Source organism: Eubalaena glacialis, chromosome 15 (genome assembly GCF_028564815.1).
Source record: "Eubalaena glacialis isolate mEubGla1 chromosome 15, mEubGla1.1.hap2.+ XY, whole genome shotgun sequence".
Classification (NCBI taxonomy): domain Eukaryota; kingdom Metazoa; phylum Chordata; class Mammalia; order Artiodactyla; family Balaenidae; genus Eubalaena; species Eubalaena glacialis.
Genome location: NC_083730.1, coordinates 1208024 through 1230696, shown reverse-complemented (window position 1 = coordinate 1230696; position 22673 = coordinate 1208024). Strand labels below are relative to the sequence as shown.

Here is a 22673-nt window from a genome sequence, read left to right as displayed (position 1 = left end):
TGTGTTTCGGGCACTTTATATGCTTATTTATTTATCTTATTTATTCTTCGCCATATCCATGCGGGACCGGTGGTAATTTCTCTAGTTTGCAGACAAGCACTGAGGCTTGAGAGTTTAAAGTGTCTCTGTGAGGCGCCACCAAAACCCAGCAGGTAGTGATGCCTTATAAGGAGTTTTTTGCCAAACGAATGATTGAATTCCAAGTTCGTTAGAGACATGTGGGAACGTGAGAGTTGCTGGTGTGTCTGGAGAATGGTGGCCATGTTCCAAGGCCGGGTGGACCGTGGCCTCTTTATTTAGGGTCTTTCTTACCTGTACGAGGTGGTTTTAAAAACCTAGAGAAATAATAGTTCATTCTTGGTGGGAGCTGTACAGGTGTTTGTTGTAATATTCTTTAACTTTGCTGCACAGATTAAGTTATTAGTAATAAAAAGTCAGGTTAAGTGTCGTTAACCACAGTCCTGTTTATAAACTGTTTAGCATGTGTGCCTACTTACCATCCCCACCGTAAGTTACTGCCTCACATTCAAGGTATATCAGAGAAAAAAAGTCTCAATGAAATTCTTCAATTATGTCAATTAATCTGATACGTAAAATATTTTTAATTTAAATAATATATTTGATCATTTCTCAGAGAACTGTCCATTTGAGCGCATGTAATAGAGGTAAACTTCATACTTATTCTAATAGGAATCAATGTAAAATTTCATTATCTTTTGACCATAGGTAAATAATAGAACTGTTGTTTTCATATCAAATCTTTGAAATAAAGCATTTATAGAACTTCCTTATTTCATTTGGAGGCTGAATTGTTGCTAACTACATTATTTAATATACCCTAGTATTTAAGTTAGTTATTCTTTATTTAATGAGGATGGCATAACCAGAAAAACCCCTTTAAACTGCACTTCTCATGTAATTTTGATTCTGTTAATCAAAGAAACATAGGAACCATTTATTAAAGGGGCTACATAGAATTTTGTAGAAGGCAGAATTTATAAAACTGACAAGCATCCCTGACAGTAGCTGCTCTTTGAAATTTATGAAACCCTGGATAATATGTTATATACATTCTTTTGAGAGTGTTTGCCAAAACAGTCTCTAAATAGTAATTGTAAATTATAGATTTTCCCTTTATTTTAAAATAACCTCTGGGTGCTGGGGGGAGTCCTGTCAAATGAGCTGTTTTGCTTTGAACACTAGTCCTAAGTAATGGGCATGGAGTCACAGGTAGATATGAAAACAGTTTGTATTATATTTTCAACATTGTGTGGGCCAAAGAAAACAAAAATTAGTTACTGTGGTGTCTCGTAGACACGTAAAAGGTCCGACTTTTACTGTGACCACGTGGCTCTCTGTTCATATTCACACTCTTAACTACATCAGTGCCCGTGGGTGACCCTTCTCTGTGCTTTGAAACAGGTGCAGAAATCCCGGGGACAGGGTTGGGGGGCACAGCTCGTAGCACGGGGTGCCGGGGTTCACAGGGAGTTCCCCCTGCACCACACCGTGTGGCTCTCCTTCTGTAAAACCGGAGCAGCCCAGACTGTGTGCGTGTATGTGCGTGTATGTTTTCATATTAAGTGCTAGATGCACAGTGTTTAGGGTCTCCTGTCAGGGTCACAAGATAAATAACACTGGGAACTTATGTGCCACTTTTAATGGAAGTTCACCAAGTTTTTGAAATACACGGCGTTACCTCTGCTGCCCCTCTGTTCATTGCTGTTACTTCACTGCATTTGGTTGTGTATCTTTTGATTGGAAGCTGAAACCTAAAACTGACCTGCCCGGGTTGGTGGGCAGTGCCAGGGCAGATGCAGAGGGCCCGCACCGGGGTTCACAGGCTAGAGACCAGCTGGAGAGAAAACGCCTCTCCTTCCTCACCTCCTTTCCGTACGACACACGTGAATGCCAAGGCCTAAATGCATTGTTTCTGTTCAATGAAAAATACTTAATTTTTCGAAATAGACTTATTTGAAACGGATCGACGCACTGGTCTCTCAGGCAGCGTTCTCGGGTGTAGTTACAAAGAGAGTGGCTCAGAACTGGAAGACAGAGTCCAGACCTTCTCCACAGAACCAGAACCCTTGCCGTTACTAAAAGTTACTGAAAGGGGAACCTGACGTTCCAGGAAGGAAGCTCTGGTCCTCACTAGTGAAATGAAAACACAGGCAGGTGACGCTGGAGCACGCTTAGTGTGGGAGCACGCTTAGTGTAGCAGCGTGCTCACAGGTGCAGAGCGCGTCCAGCCCTGGGCGTGGGGCGCGTGGGGTGCGGCCTCCATCTGCCTGATGGGCCACCTGAGTTGACGGTGTCCTTGCTGCTTCTGCCCTAGGAACCCTCACCCGGAACGAGATGGTATTTAAGCGGCTGCATCTGGGCACCGTGTCTTACGGGACGGACACGATGGATGAGATCCAGAACCACCTCATGAACTCCTACTCACAGGTAAGCCGGTTCAGTCCTGCAGGGGATCTTCTGGCAAAAGTACCCGGTGCTGCTGAGTGACCCTGAGCCTGTTACCTGCTTGACCTGCAACGTGGCACCTTCTCTGATGATGCTAAGGCATTACTTAACTCATCGTGCGTTTATAAATCAAGAAACAGTTTTTGGACTAATTTTAAATTAAAATTTCTATATTGTATAGTCATAGGCTTAACGACCTTAAATCGTTTATTCTTATTAAATTTTCTTAGTGGATTATTTGTATAAATCACTCAGTAAACATAGTATTTTTAAGAGTATTAAGTGGAATCCTGCATCAAATATGTTTCTTAACAATCCCTCTGTTTTTCCTCAAAATTAATAAGGCTTTCTCATATTTCTTAAAGGTACATATTTTTAACCTTTTCAGTAAACAGAAGTAGGAACCGTAATTTTTCTGCCCTTCAACTTCCACGATTATCAGTGCGCAGCTGGTCCTGTTTCATCATAGCCAGTGTCCGTCAGATTGTTATTTCGAAGTGAAACTTGAATATAATATCACATTAGTTCATCTGTAAATATGTAGTCTGTATCTCTCATAGATAAGGACAGGGTTTTTTTGTTGTTTGTTTTTTTGTTTTTTAAGACAAAACCTCAATCTTGTCTTTTTCACCGGAGCCTCTACAGGAAGAGGAATTGTTTCTTTCACGTGAGGGCGCAGCCTGGTGGTTACAGCATCCGTTCTCTGCCAGGGCGTCTGGGCTGGGATCCTCCCAACCTTTCAGGCTCCCGACGTTAGGTGTGTCAGGGCCACTGGGTGCCCAGGTCAGGCGGAGACCGTGGAGCGGTGGGGACATAAGCCACCTTCCAGTTTATTTTCGGCTGCGTGGTTTCCACGGCCCTTTCCCAAGTAGGGCTTGTGTTTCAGTCCCTGGGTTTCTTCTTACCCATTGTATAACTTGCAGTCACTGATTCGGCGTCATCACACCCAGCCATCCCAGGGCATCGATTCAGGACCACTTCCTGAGGCCTCTTCTCTCCTGAGGAGCCGAGGTGTGTGGGGTTGGCACGTGCAGAGCGCTCGCGGGGTGTGATGGCCACGTGTCTCCCTGCTGCCGCCAGGCTCCCTGGGCCACGCCGGCGCCCCACCTGCCGAGGCCGGCAGGTTCTTGTTTGCAGGCCTTTGCCTCCCACTTGATTTCACCAACACTGGACTGAATTACCCTTGCCCTGTGCAGTTCTTCCGTGTATGTTGTCAGCCTTATATTCAGTTTTGTGAAAACCGTCTCTTTTTTCTGTAATGTGCACCAGTCTGGCATGTACTTTACTTTTGAGATGCTGTCAAATGAAAACAATCTTATATGAGGATGTATGTATTATATGTGTGGTCATACATGCCCAGAAACGCACATATGTGCATGAACACTTAAAACCAAGCACTTTATTAATTTGGATGTCATTCATTTTAATACAGAGTGTTTTGTAACCTAGAATATTTATTAATAGAAGAAAAAATTTTAAAGGGGAAGGAACACAACTTCCCTTCTCCTTGTAATCTATGTCTAGATTAAATAGTACCAGGTAACATCTGTTTTAAACAGTATTAATTTATATTACCCACGAATATGATTTTAATAATTCCAAATAAGTTATTTTACTAGAAAAAAAATTAAAAGCAGAAAAGGTGAGTCGTATAAATACAGCAAATAGTGTTCCATCTAAGAAGTTTAAAAATCTTTTTACTAAAAGCTGTGTGTTGGTTAGCTGGGCAGACAGTCCTTTTATGTGAAACTGATTTTATTCCTTACGTTTCATTATTAAATTGATAATAGTCTGCTGGGTCCACAGTAACGTAACACAGACCTTGTGTAACCCGATCACGTTTACCCACTGGAAGCATTTGGTGATGAGGACGTGATCGTGAGTGGAATTTGTGTGGAGTGAAACGATACAGCTGTCAGTAAACACGGCACATTCAGCAGGAGGAGGCCGCCGCATTTCTCGGCTGTGCTGGCGGCGGGGCAGGCAGGACGCAGGTGTGGGTCGGAGGCGCAGGCGGGAAGGGGCGCCAGCTGAGCAGAGGAGCTGCCCCTCGTGAGGCGGCACTGTAATCTGATGGGCTCTGCACAGCCGCCCGGAAGCAGGGGCCTGGCTTTCTAAGGGTTGTCGGGAGCTCCCCTGAGGTTCAGGGGGCCCTCCCAGGCCCCCCCCCACCGGAGGACGTGAGCGCCGGTGGAGACGTCTGTCCAGGGCTGTCGGGCACATCTGGAAGGAGTGGGTGGTGGCTTCAAGGGGAACAGTTTTGAAATATGACGGGAGGGTCGCTTTTCCTCCCACTGCGGTGATTATTGTATCTGATGATTATTATCTACAAACCAAACACTCTAACTTCAGAGACGGTTGCAAAGCTGGATGAGTTCATAGTATTAAGGGAATGTTCATTATCATGTTTTCCTGCTTTTAGCTGTATACCTTTTTCTTTAAAATAAATGTTTGTTTTTATTTATTTATCTTTGGCTGCTTTGGGTCTTCGTTGCTGCGCGCGGGCTTTCTCTAGTTGCGGCGAGCGGGGGCTACTCTTCGTTGCAGTGCGCGGGCTTCTCATTGTGGTGGCTTCTCTTGTTGCAGAGCACGGGCCCTAGGCGCACAGGTTCAGTAGTTGTGGCTCGTGGGCTCAGTAGTTGTGGCACACGGACTTCAGTAGTTGTGGCTCGCGGGCTCTAGAGCGCAGGCTCAGTAGTTGTGGTGCATGGGCTTAGTTGCTCCGCGGCATGTGGGATCTTCCTGGACCAGGGCGCGAACCCGTGTGCCCTGCATTGGCAGGCAGGTTCTTAACCACTGTGCCACCAGGGAAGCCCAGCTGTATATACCATTTTATGCACAGCAGTTTTTAAAGAGAAACGAGAGCAGTTGTGAGTATCCTATTCCATTCTGTTTTTAACTTTGCTTTTAGAAAGGACTTAGCAAATTCATGCCATGGTTACAGTGAATCTACTCAAAGGAGATGGTGAGATTTTGAGTATTATAGCAAATATTTTGGTTACTTGACAACTGGGAAATGTCAAAGCACTTTGTAGTACAAGGATAAAAGGGTAACTTGTCACCCCAGTGGGGCGCATGTCAGAGGTAATCGTCTCAAGCTGGTCTACTTAGTCCTGGCTAAGGCTAAGCAGCCCATCAAAGTCGTGCGCGTTACTCATCCCAGCATCGGCTCTGCTCCCTCTAATTCTTCGGCGTCCTGTGTTTGGCAGATGCAGTCCCAGGCCAGTGGAAACAACGCCAGTTCAACACCCCCAAGAAAAGCCCAGTCCTCAGCGCCCAAGGTCAGGAAAAGCGTGAGCAGCCGGGTCCACGAGGCCGTGAAGGCTGTCGCCCTGTGTCACAACGTGACCCCCGTGTACGAGGCCCGCGGCGCTGCCGGGGAGACCGAGTTCGCCGATGCCGACCAGGATTTCAGCGACGACAACCGCACCTACCAGGCCTCCAGCCCCGATGAGGTCAGTCGGGCCGAGCGGCCCATTCCCGACGGGTCCTCGGGGGGCAGACAGCGCCTCCCCGAGGGCTCACTGGGCTCCGGGCCTGAGGAGTTTCTTGTGGGGTGAGGAGGGGGCTTGACAGTGGTTTTCAGTGCGGGCTTTCGCCACAGGTCAGGAATCTGGCCAGCTCCCTCCTGGTGGGACCCCTGCCCTGACCCAGGCCTTGCGGGCATGTGCCCACACGTCCCAGAACGGCCTCGAGTCAGTTCCAGGAAAGCCGTGAGCGGACTCGGGGAGCTTACTGACTCCATAGGTCTGCAGGCTGCACCCTCCTGTGTCCTCTTCTCTCCAAGTGAATCTTCATATTTACACATTAAATTTCCAGTTATTTTTGGCAGAATTTAGATATGATGTATGTATTTCAAAACAGAATTAGGATGTAAATAATTTCAAAAATCTACAGAAGACAGAAGTGGTAAAATCTTAAATGTGGTAAATGAGTCATTTCTGACTTTACATCAGTCATTCTTTGATTTTTAGGTTGACAGAAATTATTATTAAGTTAATTTGTCCACTTCCTGTGCAATCTTAGTGTACTTTATATACAGTTTTCTCATCTACCCTTTGCGTTCAGGGTTCTGATAATTCTGTAAAGTCATCAAACCAACCATGGACGTGAAATGAGCAGACTTCTTCAAATATCGTGTAAAACTGGATCATATAAGTAAATAACCTCTCAAAAAAGTACCTTCAATCAAAGGTTTTAAGAACTCTGACCTAATGTTTTAAAGAGAGGAAGCTGCCGATCCCATTAACAAGTTTCTTTCCAAAGAGAAGAGTCCTTCCTCTCTGACAGCACTCCCCCAGCCCGCGGCTCTGCGCCCAGGAGGGGCCCCTCTGCCGCCCACGGGCAGGCTCCTCTGTGCTGTGCAGCCTTCCTGCTCGGGAACAGCCGGCGGTGTCCCTCCTCTGGTTTCCACGACAGTACTCTCGTTCCCAAAGGTGCCCGCACGGCCTCGTCTGCAGACCCCTGGGGGCTACAGGTGGACCACCGGCATGGGTTCTTAACCCTGTCTACACATCCCGTGGACTACTAGCTTTGTTTTGTTTTGTTTTTTTCATACTTGCCGTTCTCTGTATACATGCTCAGTTCTAGAAGTGCTGATTTTCCGGCAGGCCTGGTGGGACTGACGTTTCTTCATTCTGAAAACCCAGCAAGTTGCACCCACAACTGAGAACCACTGAGTCTTGTAAATCTTTCCTTTTGACGTGCTTTCAGGGTACGAGGTGAGGAGCAGTGCTGTCAGCAGCGCCCCGCACAGTCTCAGGGTGTAAAGTGCAGGGGACCCCAGCTACGGCGTTCTCACTTCCAAACGATAAACCCTGAACGCACCAGCAGGCTCAGGGCATTTACCAGCTCCTAACGCAGCTTTATTTTTTGAGAGCAAATTTATTTTTGAAGCTTTAGTTACATAGGTATTTCCTTTTTTTTTTTAATTGAAGTATAGTTGATGTACAGTGTCATGTAAGTTACAGGTGTACAGGATAGTTAGTGATTCACAATTTTTAAAGGTTATACTCCTTTTATTGTTATTGTAAGAGATTGGCTGGGTTTCTTCCCTCGTGGCACAGTGGTTAAGAATCCTCCTGCCAATGCAGGGGACACGGGTTCGAGCCCTGGTCCAGGAAGATCACACATGCCGCAGAGCAACTAAGCCCGTGAGCCACAACTACTGAGCCTGTGCTCTAGAGCCCACGAGCCACAACTACTGAGCCCGCATGCCACAACTACTGAAGCCCGTGCGCCTACAAGCCCGTGCTCTGCAACAAGAGAAGCCACCACAATGAGAAGCCCATGCACTGCAACGAAGAGTAGCCCTCGCTCGCCGCAACTAGAGAAAGCCTGCGCGCAGCAACAAAGACCCAGCGCAGCCAAAAATAAATAAATAAATAAAAGATTATTTATAAAAAAAGATTGGCTGTCTTCCCCGTGTTGTACAATATATCCTTGTAGCTTATTTTATACATAATAGTTTGTACCTCTTACTCCCCTCCCCCATCTTGTCCCATCCCCTATCCCTCCCCACACTGGTAACCACTAGTTTGTTCTCTATGTCTGTGAGTCTGTTTTTTGTTATATTTCCTAGTTTGTTGTATTTTTTAGATTTCCCACATATAAGTGATATCACACAGTATTTGTCTTTCTCAGTCTTATTTCACTTAGCATAACACCCTCCAAGTCCATCCACATTGCTGCAAATGGCAAAATTTTATTCTTTTTTATGGCTGCATAGTATCCCATTGTATATATATATATACCACATCTTCTTTATCCGTTTTTTATCCTGTTGATGGACACTTAGGTTGCTTCCATATCTTGGCAATTGTAAATAATGCTGCTACAAACATTGGGGTGCATGTATCTTTTTGAATTGGTGTCTTTGTTTTTGTCAGATATATAGCCAGGAGTGAAATTGCTGGGTCATATGGTAGTTCTATTCTTAGTTTTCTGAGGAACCTCCATACCATTTTCCACAGTGGCTGCACCAATTTACACTCCCGCCAACAGTGCACAAGAGTTCCCCTTTCTCCACATCCTTGCCAGCGTTTGTTATTTCTTGTCTTTTTGATGATAGTCATTCTGACCGGTGTGAGGTGTTGTCTCATTGTGCTTTTGATTTGCATTTCTCTAATAATTAGCGATGTTGAGCATCTTTTCATGTGCCTGTTGGCCGTCTGTATTGTCTTCTTTGGAAAAATGTCTCTTCAGGTCTTCTGCCCATTTTTTAATCAGGTTGTTTGTTTTTTGATGTGGAGTTGTATGAGCTGTTTTTATGTTTTGGATATTAACTCCTTATCGGTCACATCACTTGCAAATATTTTCTCCCATTCAGTAGGTTGTTTCTTTTGTTTTGTTGATGGTTCCCTTTGCTGTGCAAAAGCTTTTAAGCTTAATTAGGTCCCATTTGTTTATTTTTGCTCTCAATTCCTTTGCTTTAGGAGACATCTAAAAAAATATTGCTACGATTTATGTCAAAGAGACTTCTGCCTATGCTTTCTTCTAGGAGTTTTATGGTTTTTGGTCTTACATTTAGGTCTTTAATCAGTTTGAGATTCTTTTTTGTATGTGGTGTTAGAGAATGTTCTAATTTCATTCTTTTACATGTAGCTGTCCAGTTTTCCCAGCACCACTTTTGTTTTGTCAATTTAGAAATTATAACATGTTGTTAGTCATGTCAGAGCTTATAGGTGGTGAAAAAATAGCCAAAAAGATGAAAGTTTGTTTTTTTTAAACATGGAAAGCTGAAAACATTCCCACTTGGTCCTCCATCTCCACTGAAACTCAGCGTTTCCTCTTTTCCCTGTGGTTGTCACCACCGCTGTGACCTCGGGGTCACATGCCCAGCCTTGGTGCCCAGAGTTAGGAGCCAAGGGAACCTTCCTTGAGGACATCTCTCCAGGCCCAGCCCCCTGGCGCCACACAGCAGGACAGACCTCCCTCCCCCAGTTCGCTCTCGAGGGGCTCCTGCACGCAGCTGTACCACTGTCCCTGGAACTCTCTTCCTGGCAGCCGCCTGCTCCAGAAGCCCTGGTGCCTGCCCAGTACCTAACGCCTTCCTGCTTCACGAAGTGGGCCTGGACCTCAGTGATTTCCAGACATGAGGCACTCAAGTCCGGCCGCTCGCATGGTGCCCACGGGCCTGACCTCTGCCCCCGGCCTGTGTCCGGCTCTGCCCGATGCCAACAGTCATCTTGGTCTCGAGCAGCTAGTGGGCTGGGTGCACCCCTGTGACCGGGGTGACCGGGGCGTTCTGTTTTCCAAGCACTGTTTATTATTTGAAGCGGTTACAGTAAACGTACTGCTTTTATAATGAGTCAGAGTTTTGGTATTCAACCAGAAAGAATGAAAAAGCTGAAGGAAAAGCAGCAGCTCTGAACCTGATCTCAAGTGACTGTGGCCTCGCCAGCTTCGTCCTCCCAATGCCCTCGGACGTTTCGTCCGCGCCATGTGACGTGTGCCAGCCACGCGGTGCTCCTGTCACGTGCAGAGTCTGTGCTTTCATTCCGTCTTCCGGGACCTGGGCTCTGTGCATCGTGGCAGACGGAACCCCAGGCCTGGGAGGTGGTGGGACGGCACTGCCGGTCCGCTTGGAGGGGGGCCGGAAGGTGTAGTGGTGGCCTGAGATGAGCCTTGTCGGCACGGGGCGTCGGTGCCGCATGCCCGTCACTGCATCCCCAGCTGGTCCGGGAGGAGCTTTCCCTGTGGGTTAGCCGGGCGGCGTCTCGGAGTTAGATGCTTTCGCCTTTTTGTGAGTCGCCATGCCTCTCTTCCCAGGAAGTGTTAGGAGAGCCCGTGGAAACTGGGACTGCCTGCGGTGTGGTCAGTTGCTGAGTCGCTCCACAGGGTAGCTCAGTCGTCGTACAGAGGGGAAAGCAGGGGGTGTGGAAGCACCCCGCTGTCTTCAGGGCGCATATTCCAGGCACCACGTCCCAGATCAGTTACGCGGTGGGCGGGAGCTCAGGGTCCCCTTCATCATCACCACTGCTCTGCTTTATAGATTATGTTAACCAATAGGTGTGTGAAAATCTCTTTGCAGCCACAGCTCAGTATGACTTTTGGAATCGTGTGTGTGTACCAGATGTTTTTACTGGGTGACAGGGAACCTCGGAGGACGGCACAGCTCAGTGGTCCCAGCAGCTGTGGCGGCCTCGGCTGATGGGGTGGGTCGTTAGGATGCACAGGACCTGCCCCTGTCACCCTGCCGTGCCCTGTCGGCCTTGAGACAGGTACCGGGTCCCGGTGACGCTCTTTGAGAGGAAACACACCACCTCTTTTTCTTACAAAGGAAGGGTTAAGCACACTGTTTTTCATAGTCTAGCATTCTAGAGATTTCTCTCAAGTTCCACGTGATTACATACTGAAAACATATGCTTTCCCAGTCCTGAGCATGGGAAACTTAGACCACAGATGCTTCCCAAGGAAAATTTTATTAGAAGTTTCAAAAATCCTGTATTATGTATTTACCTTATTACCTCCCAAAAATAAATAAAAATTTTGTTGAAAATACCTGGGATTTTTTTTATCTTTAGGTTTTTATGTTATAGCACTTTTGAAATCTTAAATTAGGAATTCACAGTAGAGAGGGGTTTCACTGATTCCAAGATTTCCAGAACTAAATAGAAACTGCTAATCTTATATTTAAATTTTTTACTTCAAAATTTCTTCCTACTTTGGAAATTGGACAGTGGTTAAAAGTGGCGTACCATTAAGTAACCTTTAAGAAATCCCGAACACGTATTTTAAATCTAAAAAGGAAAAGACTCAACTGCATCATAATTTTTAAAGCACTCAGTCGATGCAGTGTTTGCAGGTCCCCAAAGCCCGAGGAAAATCATCTGAGCGGCTCATTACTTCGCTTATTGGACTTCGCCGCAGTTAGGTTGACGGATGATGACAGCGCTTCCCAGTCACCAAAGTGCTGCCCTAAAAGCATTTTGTATTGGATGAAGTGCTTAGAATATTTTGCACCCTGGAGCTTTCTTCAGGGAAGTGGCTCAGCTGATGTTCTCTGTTTGCCCTCAGCCTTGACCGATCACAACATACACGGTTAATAAGCAGCCTTATCATTTGGGAGACTTAACTGGCTTTATACGCTCTGCATCAACACTGTTCTCTGATAATCCCTACTTGCTTATGGCTCTTGTGTCCTCTCATCTTATTATTATTTATTTACTTATTTATTTATTTTTGGCTGTGTTGGGTCTTCGTTTCTGTGCGAGGGCTTTCTCTAGTTGCGGCAAGCGGGGGCCACTCTTCTTCGCGGTGCGCGGGCCTCTCGCTATCGCGGCCTCTCTTGTTGCGGAGCACAGGCTCCAGACGCGCAGGCTCAGTAGTTGTGGCTCACGGGCCTAGTTGCTCCGCGGCCTGGGGGATCTTCCCGGACCAGGGCTCGAACCCGCGTCCCCTGCATTGGCAGGCAGATTCTCAACCACTGTGCCACCGGGGAAGCCCATCTCATCTTAGTTTTCAGAAAGAATGTGACTTATTGAGTAGAACGTGCTGGTTTTTGAGTCTCTGATCTTGCAGCAGTTCTTCATTTTCACTTTCCTGAAAACAGAGAGGCTCTCCTACCTTACCTGTGCATGTGCACAAATGCACTTTTATTATACAGATAATGGAATTCTGGGAAATTTAAGCTGTTAAAGGCTTTCTGAGGTGTGGTCACTGGGCACTTTGCAGTGATGTGTGTGTTTGGAGCTGTCACGTGCAGTGGGTGCTGGAGCGTCAGAGCGGGAGGAGTGATTTCGGATTCAGAACCTGCAGCCCACTTAGGCCCCGGTTGCTGTTTCTTATGATAAGTGATCAATATTTCATTTTCTCCAAGAACGTAGAAAGTTTCGCTTGCCTGTCACTTTGCCTGTACAGCCTCAGCATAGCAGACTCCAGCTTAGCAAACTTTAAATGTTCCTGGAAATTCCTGGACAAAGTTAAAATCCAGCCCTCGTGAGCTGTGTGTCCAGTGCAGCTGCAGGAAGCTGAGACGGAGCCAGTGTCCCCAACAGGCGCCACCGAGTCAGCTCAGGGGGCAGCGCCTCGGGCGCCAGGTCGTCACCTCGAGTGAGCAAGGCCAGTGCGACGCAACCCCAAGACCCCTGGCCGCTTTGGTTCAAAAAGATTGATTGGCCATGATTTTCAGTGACTCTTAACGCCTGTAAACTTGCTGTCTGTTGGTAACATCCTTTCTCCTCTGTGGCCATGTCCCTCACATATATAATTTCTATATTAAGTATTATTTCAGGGTGTAGGTATCATCTGCTCATGTGGACATTTGCGTGCAAGAATCAGCTAAAGTTTATGACAAACCACAAGTGGATGACTTAAAAACGGAAGCGCGTCCCACCCTTAACAGCATTGCTTTTGATTTACTCTAATGTGTGCAGTGTGCTGTGGATTTAAATTCACTTTATCGTGTCTGCTTATTGAAGCAGGACTCATTGTGGTGTGGCGTCAGCATGTTTGTGGGGAGCAGGTCCCTGTCTGTGACGTGAGCCCCCCTCCGTGACCCTCAGGAGCAGGACAGACCGTGAACCACACAGCCTGCCATGAGTATTGACTGGCAGCTTTTCCAGGCGATCAGGTTCACGTTATGTTCATAATTCTATTAAATTGTAACAGTGATGGTAGTACCACAATTGAAAATGAAGACATGTCAGTGATCGAATTATGATTTATAAAGTACACGGTAAAAAATGTGTCCCTGGAGTATAGCTGGCAGCTGTGCGGGTGTAATTGCTAATATGGTAAAGGAAACTTCTCCCAAGCTTTTCAAGATTGATAGCACAGGGCTTTCCTGGTGGCGCAGTGCTTAAGAATCCGCCTGCCAATGCAGGGGACACAGGTTTGAGCCCTCATCCGGGAAGATCCCACATGCCGCAGAGCCACTAAGCCCGTGCGCCACAACTATGGAGCCTGCGCTCTAGAGCCCACAAGCCACAGCTGCTGAGGCCCGTGTGCCTAGAGCCCATGCTCTGCAAGGAGAGAGGCCACCGCAATGGGAGGCCCGTGCACCACAACGAAGAGTGGCTCCCGCTCACCACAACTGGAGAGGGCCCACGCGCAGCGGCGGAGACCCAACGCAGCCAAAAATGAATAAAAAAAATAAAATAAATGTAAAAAGGGGGAAAAAAGGAAACTTTGATTAAAAAAAACGATAGAACAGAAATTTCTGAATAATGGAATTATAGAGAAAATTAATAATAAAATCTTGCCCCGCACGAGTTACTTAGCATGGAGAAGTGTGAAAGCATAAACCAATTGCCTGTGACAACAATTACCCAAGTGTGTTACTAACTTGGCCTCTGGATGAGATTTAGCTTAGGCTCCCACTTAGATACGTAATTTTTACACTCACATTTTAATTATTTTGACCTTTGTATTATTGTCAATAATCACATTGTTAGAGATGTCTTAAAGCTAAGTTAGAGAAATAGTCATTCTTACATGGCCTGTACCATCACTGACAGCATCCAAAGGAAAGAGGAAGAGGTGGCACCTCCTCTGCCCCTTCCACTGGGAGGGCCACACCAATGGGGAAAGCAAGCAGCACTGTGTTAACTGCTCCTGAGATGAATTCTGACTCAAAGACCTAAAAATTCCACCCGCCCCCAGCAGCTTTCTTCTTCTGTTAGAAGGACCACACGTAGCGACAATCTGACCCAATACGGGGATAATGGTCCCAAGAGGGGCCATGGTCAGGGGAGGCCAATGGTCAGAAGCAGCCTCCATGTGAACACCGAGCGTCTCCCGCTCAGACACCACCTCCCGGGAGTGGTCAGCAGATGGAAACTCCACCTCCACCGGCTTATGTGTTAGGCAGTGCCTTGCAAATCAAACTGGGGCTGTGCACTGGTAAAAAGAAATGAAACAAATGAGGTTGGCATCCAACTAAAAAGTTTAGAAGAAAAAGGCAAGACCAAAGGAAAGTAGGAAAAAGAAAAGATAAAGGAAAACGTGAAAGTAACGATTGAATAAGCAGTAAATTCAAAAGCTGATCCTTTGAAAGGTAAATAAAATGGAAAAACTGTTGGCAAAAATAGTAAATAATACAAAACAGTGAATGCAGACTAAGAATACACACATAAAATTAAGCATATGAAGAGTGTATAATAGATGAGCTTAAACTTTTATGAGAGTATATTAAAACACAGCCCAAATGCTATTATTTTTGAAAACCTCATTAAATAACCATGTTCAGGAAAAATATATATGAGCAAAATGGAGTCTAAAGAGCTACATTAAACCTGGGTAGACCAGAAAAGAGGAAGAAACAAAACTGTCTCTTTTGTTTTAATAGACGATATGATTGTCTCTGTATAAAATCCCAAAAAGGCTCTACCAAAAATTTAACTCCCTACTAAGATTTAATAAGTGAGTTTACCAAAGTTGCGCATTATGATATCCATATACAAAAATTACTCATATTTGTATATACTAGCAATGAGCAATTAGAAATTGACATTTTAAAATGTACCATTTACAAAGCACCAAAAAAAAAAACCAAAAAAAAAACCATGAAATGCTTAAGGGTAGATCTAACAAAATATGTGTAGGATTTGTATGCTGGGAAGTGTAAGACAATGAAGAAAAATCAAGGACAGTCTATATATGAGAACTATATTGTGCACATGGATTGGAAGACTTTCTGTCTTTTTTCTTTCTGTCATTTCCAAGATGTCAGTTGATTTTTTTATAAAGATGCCAAGGAAATCCAATGCAGAAAGGATGATTATTTAAATAAATGAGACCCAGAACATTTTTTTTTGACATCTTTATTGGAGTATAATTGCTTTACAATGGTGTGTTAGTTTCTGCTTTATAACAAAGTGAATCAGTTATACATATACTTATATCCCCATATCTCTTCCCTCTTGCGTCTCCCTCCCTCCCACCCTCCCTATCCCACCTCTCTAGGTGGTCACAAAGCACCGAGCTGATCTCCCTGTGCTATGTGGCTGCTTCCCACTAGCTAGCTATTTTACATTTGGTAGTGTATATATATGTCCATGCCACTCTCACTTTGTCCCAGCTTACTCTTCCCCCTCCCCGTATCCTCAAGTCCATTCCCAAGTAGGTCTGTGTCTTTATTCCCGTCTTGCCCCTAGGTTTTTCATGACCATTTTTTTTTTTTTTGATTCCATATATATGTGTTAGCATACGGTATTTGTTTTTCTCTTTCTGACTTACTTCACTCTGTATGATAGACTCTAGGTCCATCCACCTCACGACAAATAACTCAATTTTGTTTCTTTTTATGGCTGAGTAATATTCCATTGTATATATGTGCCACATCTTCTTTATCCATTCATCCGGTGATGGACACTTAGGTTGCTTCCATGTCCTGGCTATTGTAAATAGAGCTGCAATGAACATTGTGGTACATGACTCTTTTTAAATTATGGTTTTCTCAGGGTATATGCCCAGTAGTGGGATTGTTGGGTCGTATGGTAGTTCTATTTTTAGTTTTTTAAGGCACCTCCATACTGTTCTCCACAGTGGCTGTATCAATTTACATTCCCACCAACAGTGCAGGAGGGTTTCCTTTTCTCCACACCCTCTCCAGCATTTATTGTTTGTAGATTTTTTGATGATGGCCATTCTGACCGGTGTGAGATGATATCTCATTGTAGTTTTGATTTGCATTTCTCTAATGATTAATGATGTTGAGCATTCTTTCACGTGTTTGTTGGCAATCCGTATATCTTCTTTGGAGAAATGTCTATTTAGGTCTTCTGCCCATTTTTGGATTGGGTTGTTTGTTTTTTTGATGTTGAGCTGCATGAGCTGCTTGTATATTTGGAGATTAATCCTTTGTCAGTTGCTTCATTTGCTAATATTTCCTCCCATTCTGATGGTTGTCTTTTCATCTTGTTTATGGTTTCCTTTGCTGTGCAAAAGCTTTTAAGTTTCATTAGGTCCCATTTGTTTATTTTTGTTTTTATTTCCATTTCTCTAGGGGACCCAGAACATTTGAACAGCCGTATGCAAAAAGAGGCTAAACTAATCTCTCTCACTCTTAACAAAAATTAACTCAAATTGGTCAGAGACCTAAATGAAAAACCAAAAGTATAAAATTTCTAGAAGAAAACCTTTGTAGGCTTGAGTTAATTAGGCAATGATTTTGTAGGTCGCAAACAGTACAAATTGTAAAAGAAAAAAATTGATAAACTAGACTTAAAGATAAAAATCCTACGTTCTTCGAAAGACATTGTTAAGAAAATGAAGACAAGCCACAGATTCGTAGGATATGTTTGCAAAATACATATCTGATAAATGACTGGTAACCAACATAGATAAAGAACTCCTAAAACTCAATCATGAGAAAACGACCGCTCTGTTTAAACAGAAGCAAAAGATTTGAACAACTACACCACCAAAAACAGATGTGAATGTTGACTGTGTAAAGCCACAAAATAGCAAGCCTTTGCGCTTCGTTCGGGTGACTGGCCTTTTGCATGTGAAGAAATGGTTAGAAGTGAACTAGTAATCCCAGGGCGAGAATCAGGTTTCTTACGCTCGAAGCTCAGATCACACTGGACTAACTCTTCATCCCCATCTCTTTCCGGGACCTAGGAGACCGCCTCACGCAAGCCAGCGCCCAGAAACTACTCCGTCTGTGTTTTCACGCCTGTCTTCAGTGTCCCGTTGAACTTCCCACTGTTAAATCACCTTAAATCATGATTGTTCTCGCTGATTCAAGAAATGTCTTGTGCTGGTTCCTGAGGGGAGAGCAGTGAGCCCAGCAGGCGTCGGGGGTCTCGGGGCTGCGGGAGGCCCGGGTGGGTGGGGGACGTGTCAGCGTGGAGGGAGGGGGAGCCACAGCGGAGAGAACGGGGGGTTTGGGGGACGGTGATGGGGAGCCGGCGGGCAGCCCCGGCGAGGCTGGAGGGCGGCTGGTGGCGTGTGGCCGCAGAGGCCCGGGCGGCCGGCGGGGTCGTCCCAGGCCATTCGCAGGCTCGCTCGCTGTTGTCCGGCTCCGTCACTGGACGGTCGGCTCCGTCACGGGGGACCCCGAGTGGGCTGCTCTCAGCGGGCCTGCGCGGGGCTTCCAGGGGAGGCCTTGGCCGGCAGAGCCTCCACTCCTCGCTGTGCTCTGGCCGCCTGGCGAGTCTCCACCCTCGGCAGCGGTGCTGTTCGTTTTGCTGTAGGGGCAGCGTCATGCTCTCAAGACGTGTGTTTGGTCTAATTGCTTAAACGTCCTCGGGAAGAAAATAGAGTCAAACTGCCCATTCCTTAGAAATTTTCCTTCCTCTGATTTCGACGTTTAGTATCACTGGATGTAAGTGACTCCTCAGAGCCTTCTGAAAAGAACACCTCTAATTTATTTCAGACGTACAGAGGGAGCAGCCCGCATCCTGACCCGCTTTCCCCCAGCCCCGCTGCACTCCAGGGCCAGGTGGCAAAGCCCAAAGCCGCAAGGGGACCCTCCGGTCGCCGTGGGCATCGTGGCGGCCTCTACTGAGGTGCCGAGCGCGTGGCGGGAAGTTCTGCATGTTCGCGTCCCCACTTCACGGCTGCTGGCTTATCAGTCCGTTCAGAAATGTTAAATTTTACATCACCAGAGAGGTTCCTGCCCAGCGCTAAGCAACTGACATTACAAGAGTAACTGAAGCGTCCATCGCGTCGAGTGCTTGAACGCTTTTCTCCTGGTTGGCATTATATAGCGAAACCTGACATGCTTACTGACCAGGAACAGCTGTGCCGATGCTGGGCTAGGCAGCAGAAGCCCAGCGGACTTCTCTGATACGTCGCTGCCCCCAGTGGGTTATGAAACCAAGCATAAACTAAACAGTAAACAGGTGTGAGTCACCAGATAGAGAAACCCGGATCCTGACTGCGGCGGGACCCAGTGAGATGAGAGCGTGTTCGCAGGAAGATGCAATCTGCAGGTCAGAGTGTAATAGTAGCCTTTCACCGTGTAAACCGAAAGGGAACCTTGGGGTCTTGGGTCATCTGCAGACACAGAGAGGTCGTATAGAAATAGTATATGGAGTTTCACTTTCGTTTTACATTTGCACTGGGGATGCTGAGTTGTTGACTTGCCCCCTCTCGACGTGCTGACGTCCAGGTGTCTTCTTTTAGTGCTATAATTTGGAGTATATCACTGATGCTCTAAATTACAGTACTGTATCCTCGTGGCGTCGTGTTAGGGTCCCGGCCTTCTTCAGCATCCTAGGAACGCGCTGGAAAGCCAGGACATGCGGCTTCTAATTCGAGCTCCACGGTGACTCACTGTGTCACATTTAATGCGTTCGTGGGACCCCAGAGCTGTCAGGGCCCCTAGAAAGCTGATGTCATCCGCCCTGTAAGCCAGTGCTCGACTCCGGCGTCAGGAGTATTGACAGGCGTCTCCACTGCTGCCAGCAAACCAGGACGGGCTGGGAAGGAGCCATTTCAGTGGACACTGGCACGGGGGTCAGGAGTCCGGCGGGGGCCCGGCCTTCAGAGCCCGCTGTGCTCACGTGTCTCGTGGAGACCCTGGTTGCGGCCTCGTGGACTGGCTGTGACGCCCCGTTGCCGGGCGGGACGGTGGCCACAGCCAGTGTCCCCTTGGGCAGCGGGGTGGAAGCGTCCACCGCGGGCGGCCTTGCCGCGGCCTCAGCCGCTGGGCTGTCGAGCCGTCTGGTGCTGCGTCGGTCTGTCCTCTCCTTTGCTGGAAGCTCCCATGCGTGAGTGCCGCCCCCTTGGGCTGCCCAGCTGCAGGGAGGACGTCCTTCCTTCGCCTCTGCCTTCTCTGTCCAGGGTGGGCTCTCACCCCTGAGCTGGCCTGGCCCACCTGGGCTTGGGGGCCAGGCTCGAGCCGGGGCTGTTTGCTGGCGGTTGATGGACGCGCATCCTGGGCCTGGTCGGCGCAGGGCTCCCTCGAGACGCCAGCTGCAAGTCCGGGGCCCCAGGACCCCCCTCAGCGTGACCCTCACTCCCACTCCTGCTTCTCCAAAGTTGCCGTAACCTGTTTATCACAGGCCGACGCTACCATGTAAACTTTTTAAAATACCAAAAGTTTTTATAAGGTGAATTCTGATGTATTGACTACGTATAAAATAAGACGAAATTGTAATTTAAAACCGTATAAAAAGGTATGTGTCTTTACTATTCTGAAACAGTAGTCCCGCTTGTCTGTTTAGGTCCTTTGCAAAATCCTAGAAAATGTTTGGGAACTAAAGTCACCCTGTCCGGGAGAGGCTGGGTACCATCTGTCCTGGACCCCTTTCAGGGAAGCCACGTGGGAGTGTGTGGGGAACCAGGCACCAAGGGACCGGCACAGGCGACTTAAAGTGTCGCCCTCGGCTCTGCCCCAGGGCATCCCCGCCCCACGGGGCGCCCCTGCAGCCCCAGAAAGTGCCTCGCGCTGGCTTTGTCTGCCTCGCTGTCTTTGGACGCTCTGTCCACCCGCAGCATGCCGCCCACCCCACAATGTCAGACGCTTGACAAGCTTGTCGGGACTTTTCTGCAGTTATATTTGTGGGAAATTACTTGGAAAACCTCATTTTTAAAGTGATTCCCGCTCTGCCTAAATGGCTTACGTGAGGAAGGGTGGAGGGTGAAACCTTGATGTTGAATTGATCATCAGTGTGCCAGACGCCCCATGGGTGGGTCAGACCTCAGCATAACCCTGGGAGGTCGTCACCATCTTATCGACGAGGAGACCGGGGCTTAGGGGTGCAGCCTGTCACCCAGATTCATGGAGCTGGTACACGGCACTCGAGGATTCCGACCTGAGCGGTCTCACCTCGGCACCAGAGCTGCTGAGGATCTCGTCAGACGGGAGATTTCAGGAATGACTCGGATAGACGAGTAACATCTGCACACTAGACAGAATTTAAAAGGCTCTTGAATGATATGATTTCTCAGAACCCCAGGTCAAACGCTGAAAGCACAGGTGGTGAAAGGCACTGCAGGCGAGGGTGAGGCGCCAGGGTCAGGAGAGGCCCAGAGCCCCCAGGGGGAAGGAGCCACTGCCCGCCGGCCGCGGGGTCCTCACCTGCATGGCGGGGGCAGCACGTCATGAATTTCTTGCAGTGAGGTTGCTTTTAAAGACAAACTGAATTTTTTTCTGAAAACGCTTATTGTCATAAAAATTACTATTCATAAATGGTGAACTTTAAAAATTACTTTTCCACTTAAGATTTTTACGTTTAAATAATAAATGATTGTAAGTAAGAATACTTTCTATTTTTGAGTCCTTGCCACATGCCAGGGAGCCTTCTTTGATCGTTTCCCCTTTAGAACAGTTTGCAAATACATCTTCCACAGAACGGGCTGGTGAGCCTCAGTACGCAAAGGACCAGGTCACGGGGCTTCCAACTGTCGGAGTCGGGCTTGGCGCCCGGGCCCGCCCTCCCCGCAGACGTGCTGGCCGTGGAGCCCCCAGTTGCCAGTTGGTCCGCGATTGAGGCACACGAGGGATTCAGGGCGTCACTGTCGCGGGCGTCCTCGAGCCCAGCCCCGCCTGCTCTCTGAGCCGCCCAGCCCGGCGGGCGCTCCGCGTAGATCTTAAACCCTGGCTGTCAGCCGCTGGTAACACAAATCGCAACCCAAGTGTGCTCACCAGCGGCCTTTATCTTAGACGGCAAGACCAAGGCCCTCTGTCTCGCCGCGTATCGCTTCCCTGTAACGAATACTAGACGCGCCCTCAGAAACAGCCGGGCCTGGACGTGGTCGGTTTCGTCTCTTGGTGGCATCTTGGCGAGCTCACTGACCGCTGGCCTGATGCCCCCTCCCCAGGGAGCGAGTGGCCTCACGTCTCGCCGGTCTCCCGCAGGTGGCCCTGGTGCAGTGGACGGAGAGCGTCGGCCTCACTCTGGTCAACAGAGACCTCACGTCCATGCAGCTGAGGACCCCCGGCGGCCAGATCCTGACCTACTGCATCCTGCAGACCTTCCCCTTCACCTCGGAGAGCAAGCGGATGGGGGTCATCGTCAGGGTACGCTGGCCTCTGTCCCCGAACTGGCCGCCTGCTCTGGTCACTGTGAGGTCACTGCAGCGGCCTCTCAAGGCTCACTCCAGTGCTGTATGCTCGTCACAGTGTTCTGTGATAATAAAATCCAGACTGATCATTCATGCCGAGAAGCTGGTGTGACTCTAATAGTCATGCTTTAAAACGGCTTTCCTAAGACAGCTGAGGCAGAATAAGTAGAAGATGTTCATGAATTTTTGAAATCAGCTCGAGCTGCTTTGTTTTCCACAGCAGTAGCAGCCAAAGAGTTTACCTGAGGAATGATTTATGACCATAAAGTTGCTAAAATATACCCCTATTAAATTTTTTGTAGCGAATACCACAGATACATCTTGCAAGCTGGCTAAACTAGGAAGCTTATTCACTCAAGCTCTGGAAATTTGAGAGAATTTACCTTGCAGTCCAAGGCGTATATTCATTTACAGATTTTATTTCAAAACCCTCAGCACAGCATATTGAGAGCCACAGTTATGCTCTCGGTTCCTGGTGGCCTGAGCATCTAGGGAGACACAGCCCTGCCTAGAAGGTGTCTGAGTAACTCACCCGGGGGAGTGGGTTCACGGAGAATTGCCCTCCTGGTGCGTTCCCGTTAGAGCGGCCCCCCAGTAGCCGCAGCGTGGCCTCAACATGTCTGTGTTCACTCCCATCTTGTTACAGGACGAGTCCACGGCAGAGATCACGTTCTATATGAAAGGTGCTGACGTTGCCATGTCCACCGTCGTCCAGTACAATGACTGGCTGGAGGAGGAGGTATGAGCTGTCCACATTGTGCAGATGTTTTTCCGAAACTCAGGGCAGTGACAGAAGCACGGCATCCTTTCTCCTTGACTTGTAGGTGCTTGCTGGTGTCACTGGAGTGAATCAAGATGCCGGGTTTCACACCAGGCACCGTCGGTTCATAAAGCAGAGAGGATAGGAGTGCTGTAAATTATAAATACTGTACTTTCTGTGTGAACAACTGCTATTTTTGGTTTCTGTGTGAATACGTGTAGATGTGTGCAAGTGGGTCCTTATGAAGAATATTTTGTTTATTTTGGTGAAGAAATAGAAAGCATCCCTAATCATTCACTAAAATATTCTGAAACAGTATTGTGCATATAACCAGAGTTATATTTTAACATGATATTTATTTTGTAACCTAAATTATTTACCAGGATATTTTAGTTAGAATTTAATTCTAATATGTACATAGGATTCACTTTAAACGTGGAGTTAAGATCCAAATATAACCAATCCTGTATTTTCATCAAATGCTCCC

The 22673-nt window shown here is 47.3% G+C and overlaps 1 protein-coding gene across 8 annotated transcripts in view; it reads left to right on the top strand.

Annotated features, from left to right (window-relative positions):
- The window catches only part of ATP9B (ATPase phospholipid transporting 9B (putative)), a 222553-nt gene that overhangs the window by 173258 nt on the left and 26622 nt on the right, over positions 1–22673 (top strand). For all 8 annotated transcript variants that reach the window (XR_009697425.1, XR_009697424.1, XM_061170374.1 and 5 more), the window contains 4 exons: positions 2336–2448; positions 5676–5921; positions 21221–21382; positions 22073–22165. Coding sequence is in view for 6 of the 8 variants with exons in the window: in XM_061170374.1 (XP_061026357.1) it covers positions 2336–2448; positions 5676–5921; positions 21221–21382; positions 22073–22165 (614 nt within the window). In the remaining 2 variants the exon portion in view is untranslated. The remainder of the gene's footprint in view (positions 1–2335; positions 2449–5675; positions 5922–21220; positions 21383–22072; positions 22166–22673) is intronic.